We start from the raw sequence: 7357 nt of genomic DNA, 5'->3' as shown, positions 1-7357 counted from the left end.
TTTTTTGTTGTAACTTGAATATATAATTATACATTAAACATGCATTTTTAAAATTTCCAACACGTACTGTTTTAATTGATACCGGTATATATTATGCTTTGTTTTTCTTTCGTTCTCATAAACGTCATACATATGAGAAAAAGTGAGCTCAATTCTACTGTGTAACACCGAACAAAATTTGACTCGCGCGTTGTAATTACAATCGTGAATATTTTTCAATTTAGTCAAATGAAATAATCAAGTTTGTTAATGAGTTCTCTTTCTGACTTTCTTGTTGTAGCTGAAAAAATGTAGGAAACAATGTGCGTCGAGAGAATTATTGNGAAAATACGCGCGTTTAGTGTGACACATACTATTTGCATCTTTAACCTTTGTATCATGTGACTCCAGCTATCTCTATTGAATAAAACTGGATTTCATCCGTGTTTCGCNGCAGTAATTCTCAAGACCGTTTTGTCGAAACATCTAAACATGTTCAAAAATTTCTTGGTTGTTTTTATTTTTGTGTGTTATTATTGTAAATACACATTAACANTTAGTNTAGGTGATACTGTAAAATCACTAGGCACAAACTTATCTCCTAAAAGCGACACGAGTAAACCGTCATTAATATCTGTAAATTCCAATCCAGAAAATATTAGTGACATCGCAGGTAANGTTTTATATTATTTTTTATTTTTAAGATTAAAATAAAAAATGGTTAAAAATTTCGTAAAACTTGTGGTTTGTTTTATTATGACATTGTTTATTCTCGCCTTTTTCCATTTTTTGTTAATGTACGATAATATAAACGTAGCTCGTGAGTTTTCATAAATTAGNACGCGCAGATTCAACTTTCTTTGTAACTCGTCGTGATTTATTTGCTCTCTCTAACTGGACATTTTACATAAATGAAAAAAGTCTGCGAGAGATAGATATGTGAAATATTTTAAATTAAAATTTCTTTTTTTTTAGTACGTATTATATTTGTGACGTTTATAAATTACGTTATATCAATTTTTTTCTATAGAGTCGCTCGGCGAAAAACATGTGGTTAACATATACGGACATAATATTTACTACATTGGTCAGCAAATAGTTTACTCTTGCAACGAAATCAATCGATCATCAAATAGTGAACGTGATAATGATGATAATAATAAATCTAATAAGAATAACTGTGACAACAAAGGTATAAAATTATTACCAGAGGGTTACCGCATTACTCCTGGAATTGGTGCGCACAAGCTTCATTTGCAACGTGNGACATGGAACAACGCTCGTAAGACTTGTATCAGCGAAGGAGGTAAAAATAAGAAAAATAATTCTTGACGCCACATATTGATCATTAATGTATCTGCATAAGTGACTCGAAATGGCNCAATAAGCTTGATGATAATAGTCTTTGAATGTGGAATAGAATTTTTAATATATTTTATGAACGGTCAGGTCAGTTGGCGACTATCACTTCCGAGTCCGAAAGGAAGCTTTTTGTGCGAATGCTGCAAGAAACTAACAGACAAGGTCNGGTCCAAGCTTGGCTTGGCGTTCATGAACTTTTTGGAGGCGGTGATTGGGTTACTGTCAATGGCGATCCCTTTGTTACAACAGAGTATGCTAAATGGGCAACAACGGCAAATTTTGTTTGGGGCAATCAACCTGATAATTTAGGTGGCCACCAAGATTGCATGTCGATCATATCTGGAGAAGCGGGTGCTCTGGACGACNNAANCTGCAACNNNTTGAACATTTTNTTCTGCAAGATTACTGCGTAATATTCCGCATATGTGTGTAAAACTAAAAACGTGTGTGAATAGTTCTTCTCCTAATTAAAATAATAATAAGTATTAAGGAGTGTAATGANTATAAGGAGTATTTTGGACAAAGGAAAANATTTGAAAGAAAAACAAATTATTTTATTATTTGTTGTACAGATGGAATATAAATGTATCCATTAAAGATGCATTAAAACCCAATNTTTCATATACTGTCTTAATTNATATTATTATACTTTGTTTTCTTTTCGCTTAAATATCATGCACAAAATAAAGGATGAAATTACTCATAACGTATAACATGCAAAAATCGAATGAAAACAAATCAGTTTTCTTTCGACTTCGTGTTGTAACAATAACTANGGAAGAAATTGCATCAAATTACTGTGAGAATAGAATTTTATTCACGCGACAGTCAATATGTTGGACTAATTCTATTGTGGTTCAAAATAGTGTCTCTACTTGAAATATGATTTATGCGGTTCTTGAAAACAACATCATTGTAATATTGTACACAATTTTTTTTTAATATTTCATACACGATTAAGTCATTTGGCAATTATCAATTCCGATTTCGAAGAGAATCTTCTTTTGCAAATGCTAAACGAAAAAGAAGTACTTTATGCTTGGATTGGAGCTCATGATCATTTCGAAGAAGATGATTGGGTCACTGTTAATGGCGAGACTTTAAAAAATTCAAGATACAGTAATTGGAGAAATAATGAATCTAATAATCTTGGCGGCGAGCAACACTGTACAGTTCTTGTTAAATTGGATGATATAGACGATTATGTTTGCACTGAATTGCAATATTTCTTTTGCGAGATTTCTATATAGGTAATATTGTGCAATGGCATATGTGCAAATAAATGAATAATTCTTACTAAAGAAAGTAANGTTACCAAAATAAAAAAAACTGAAANAGNAAAAAAGCTGAAAATTAATATTTTCTAACGTATATATTCTTAACTATGAAATACAATATTTATATATATTTTTTTAATCATGTGTTTTTAATCAGTCAAATCTGCGAACGCAGATTTTCCTGAAATACAACAACNCCGGATTTTGTTGCCGGATCAAAGAGATTTACTAGAGATTCTCTTATATATCCGATGAAAGCAGATTGCCAGCAAAAATATGTATATAATACATGTATATAATACACAAGAAATTCTGCTCGAAATCTGTCGTCAACTTGCTATCAAGTTTTTGTCGTCAGACTTTGATTACAAAACATGAGGATAATGCAGACAAAGGTGCAAGCGATTTTGATGCTTAATTCTCTAATCGAAGTAATTTTTAAAAAAAAGGTAAAAAATGGCGCCAAGTACATGCGCAACTCGTATCTCTAGAGAAAGTATTACTATCAAAATCTTATTCTACAAGATCTATTATACAAAAGAAATGATATCAATAAGTTACGCCAAGTAAAATCTTTTATACATGGTTATATTTCGCGTATAAGAGGCACGTGGTACCTCGCGCAGCGCTCACGCACTTCGTTTTGCGCATATACTTGGCGCGAGGCGCTACCGTGCCTCGTGATCTGTTGATATAAGAGCTTGCTGGGCTATTGAAATCTTAATTTTCGTAACATTTGACCTGGTTATCTTACCGCGNAAAATACAGACTTCGACTGTTTCTTGCAGCAGTACATCGCACAACTGTTGAGTAAAAACATCGAAANATGTTTAAGTATTTTTTAATCGTTTTTGTCTTTTGGTGTCAATGTCGAGAATATGCATCTGCACGATATAAAGGAGTTGCACTTGAGACATCTGCAAACAATGTATTTGAGGAACACGCATCTTCTCAAACCAACAAGACTATCTTATCGTTATCTCAAATTTCCGCGACNCTCAATAGTAGTGAGATTGCAGGTAATTTTTGTTTAATAATATTTTTTAAAAATAGAATAAAAAATACATCACAAGTAAAATTTCTGTAAACTTCTTGTAATTTTATTTATTCGGTTTNTTGTGCGTCTTGTTAAATACATATATAATTGTTACTTTATACATNTTCGGAGATGTTAGGTGTATATTGAAACAANGGTTTTAATAAATACTGCTCGTTAAGTTTTATCAGTGATCAATTATTGCAANTACGTTGAAATTCAGATTCCTCGTGATTTCTTTGCTTTTTTAGATTGGACTTACATAACAACTTGATATGAGGAATATTTTTCGNTGCTGTTTTTTCCCGGTTTGCATATTTCGTAGAATTTCAAANTAAAGTTATAGTCGATTGCTTTTTCTCAGGAGAGATGAGAAGAAAACCCAATACTGCAACGAACGGACGTACTACCTATAACGTCGAANTCGGTCAACAAACATTTTATGTATTTNGCGAACAGGAATTCAAGCGATTNTTNTCGGATATAAGACGTTACGATAATAACAATAATAACAACAATACTAAACTAATACCACAAGGTTATGTTTTTACACCTGGNATTGGTGCACACAAGCTTCACTTTCGCAGTATGTCATGGGAGAAGGCTCGTCAGGCTTGTATACGGGAAGGAGGTACTAAAATAATTCACAAGACGCTACATATTGATTATTAATATGTATTGATGAGACGTGTTATTTATATGTAACATAAGTTTGATAGCGTCCGATCGGTAATATATCTAATGCGACTATCGATCATAATGTGTTTTTTTTTTTTTTAATTTTGTAAACTAGGTCATCTGGCAATTATTAANTTTGAGTCCGAAGAGGAACTTCTTTTGCAAATGCTACAAGAAAAAGGCGTGCCTTTGGCTTGGATAGGATTTGTTTTTGAAGACGGTGATTGGATCACCGTCAATGGCGATTCCTTAGAAAGTATAGGATACACCAAATGGACAACCGCGTATTCGAATCAACCTAATTGTGGATTTCTCAGAAAAGAGTATGGTGTGCAAGACAGTCCATGTTTCTTCACCCATTCGTTTTTTTGCGAGATTCCTGTGTGAAATTTTTCATTAGCGCGTACGTAAATACGTGAGAATAGGTCTTACTATGTGAAATAATAGTGAGCGATGAGAGTTTTCAGAGACAAAAATTGAAGAAAATTATTTCAAATAGGAGTGAATGTAAAAAGAAACATCTATTTCTTTTTTCGCAACTGACACAAAATGTTCACGTATTTTCTCATATTCACTGGTTAGAAAAAGACTATAAATCTTGGATCATTTGTCATAAGGACTCTTGTTCCAGAAAACGCATTGAAATATAGGAGCAATATTATTATATTATTTTTCTTTTGTACGAGATTTCTATGTAAATTTCACACTGTGATTTTGCTTAAAAGAAGTTATAGCAAAGGGAAGAAACCCCAAAGAAAAACAACTACAAAACAATATCACCGATATTTTTCCTTGTGTTCGTATATTTATTGTTTACTTTATCACGCAATAATAAATATGTTTGTTTTGTGTTATTTAATTCGAATGCTGCTTACATTTTATATTAATTTACACGTTAATAATATATTTTGCACATTCAGTATGTAGTCCTCAAAGTCCTGTTTCTTGATTTATTATATTTTATTTGATTTAAAATGTTGTCTCTATATACTCGAAACATAAATTGAGCGTTCTTATTCCGAGAAGTGGAATAAACAATCTGTACCGTGACAGTATAGTTTACTTCTTTTGCAAGATTCCTATGTATTATAGTGCAACAAATCATATATATAATAAGTGAATAAATTCTACTACAAAGAAACAATGTATAGTGAATCATGTTAACTAAATGCAAAGAGAAATGAAGGAAATAGACTTTTGATTCTACTGTTGTTTCCTCTTATATACCACATACAGTGGTCAATTATGCGATAAGATATGTGCGCGGGTTTTTACGTGCATACGTTGTTTAACTTTTATATTGAGAGTGTCTCAATGGTTAGGTTATCTTAGTGTCAAACGCATAAAATGCAGATTTCAACAGTTATCTGAAGCATTTACTTCACGAAACTGTTTAGTGGAAACATCTAACGATGTTCAAATATCTTTTGGTGGTTTTTGTTTTTTGGTGTCAAATTCACGAATATGCAGCTGATCAAACTGAACAACATAATCCTGGACGGGGTGACACGACTAAACTCTTATTGTTGCCACAAAATAACGATACAGAGATTTTCGATGAGAAAGAGAATGCAGGTAACTTTTCTCTCTAATGTTACGTCATGTTTATTTTGAAATTTCTTATTAAAAACAAACATACAGAAAAATAAATACAACTCTTAGTGATTACTTTTTATTGTAAGCATGTTTGGTGTTGTTTTATCTTGTTAAGTACATTATATGATTGTTGTTATATCATAACGGTATACGATAGTTATATGTTTTCGTCTTTACCTTTTTATCTTACATTCTCAAAGACGTTATGTGTATTTTGAAACAGTGTTTTTTTAAATAAATACTGCTTAAATTTTTTACCAATTGTCACAAGCTCTATCAATTCGTAACTCTTGTATTCTTCGTGATTTATTTGATTTCTCAAAGTGAATGTATTTACATAGATGGGAAAAAAGTTGTCTTAAGAAATTAGCATGAGAAATATGTTCTTCAATAGTATTTTTTTGCATTGTATATTTTGTAACATTTTAAAATAAAGTTACATCGTTTTTCCTCAGAGAAAAACATGACAAGAAAATCCGAGGTCACCATGAACGGACATATGAACTATCATGTCGACATCGACAAACTAATATTTTATATATACGGCGAAGACCAAGTCAAGCAATTATTGTCAAATATTATGAGTAATGACGAGAATGGTGCTTTTACTATCAATCTAACCACCACCAACAAAAATAATTATAATTTTAATAAACAAATCCCGGAGGATTATACTATCACACGAGGCATTGGCGCGCACAAGTTTCATCTTAACAAAATGAATTGGAACAAAGCTCGTCGGACTTGTATTCAAGAAGGAGGTAAAGAATATATATATATATATAATTCATGTGACACTACTACTATAGTAATTGTTAATATATACTGATTAGCACATGTTACATGTTTTTGCATAATTAATTGAAAAGAACACAATTAACTCGGTGATAATGACATCATTGTGTAATATACGTACAGAATTTTTTCTAATATTTTATACACTATTAGGTCATTTGGCAGTTATTAATTCCGATTTCGAAGAGGATCTTCTTTTGAAAATGCTAAACGAAAAAGATATAAACTGGGCTTGGATTGGAGCTCATGATTTGTTTGAAGAAGGTGATTGGGTTACTGTTACTGGCGAGTCCTTAGAAAGTGCAGGATATAGTAAATGGACAACCGTGTTCCCAACCAAAGAACCTAATAATTATAACAACAACCAAAACTGCGCGACTCTTGTTAAATGGGGTGGTATGGACGATTATTTTTGCAGTGAATTGCGATTTTTCTTTTGCGAGATTCCTGTATAAGTAATATTGTGCAATGGCACATATGCAAATAAATGAATAATTTTTACTAAAAAAAGTACAAGTAATGTTAACAAAATAGAAAAACTGAACGAAGAAAAAAGATGAAAAGTATCATTTTCTAATGTATATATTCTGCTCTACTATGAAATAAAATATTCTTATATTTTCTTTTGATCATA

At 31.7% G+C, this 7357-nt stretch overlaps 2 protein-coding genes across 3 annotated transcripts; both read left to right on the top strand.

The window, feature by feature from the left end:
• The first annotated feature begins 32 nt into the window (after positions 1 to 32).
• On the top strand, positions 33 to 7357 carry LOC109858958. Its single transcript, XM_020436705.1, has 9 exons — positions 33 to 652; positions 1010 to 1285; positions 1429 to 1750; positions 2303 to 2546; positions 4114 to 4285; positions 4448 to 4713; positions 5730 to 5907; positions 6384 to 6689; positions 6877 to 7357. Exons 1-9 carry the CDS (start codon positions 472 to 474, stop codon positions 7176 to 7178), a joined length of 2247 nt encoding a protein of 748 aa, XP_020292294.1. The 5' UTR covers positions 33 to 471; the 3' UTR covers positions 7179 to 7357.
• On the top strand, positions 3311 to 5522 carry LOC109858959 (hemolymph lipopolysaccharide-binding protein-like). 2 transcript variants are annotated; one of them, XM_020436707.1, is made up of 3 exons: positions 3311 to 3637; positions 4022 to 4285; positions 4448 to 5522. In XM_020436707.1, exons 1-3 carry the CDS (start codon positions 3445 to 3447, stop codon positions 4717 to 4719), a joined length of 729 nt encoding a protein of 242 aa, XP_020292296.1. In that variant the 5' UTR covers positions 3311 to 3444; the 3' UTR covers positions 4720 to 5522. The 2 variants fall into 2 exon arrangements, with proteins under 2 accessions (XP_020292296.1, XP_020292295.1); XM_020436706.1 differs by having other exon boundaries at positions 3313 to 3637; positions 4019 to 4285.

This window comes from Pseudomyrmex gracilis, unplaced genomic scaffold (assembly GCF_002006095.1).
Source record: "Pseudomyrmex gracilis isolate BER0280 unplaced genomic scaffold, ASM200609v1 scaffold_231, whole genome shotgun sequence".
Taxonomy (NCBI): Eukaryota; Metazoa; Arthropoda; class Insecta; order Hymenoptera; family Formicidae; genus Pseudomyrmex; species Pseudomyrmex gracilis.
This window is presented reverse-complemented; position numbering and strand designations above follow the sequence as displayed.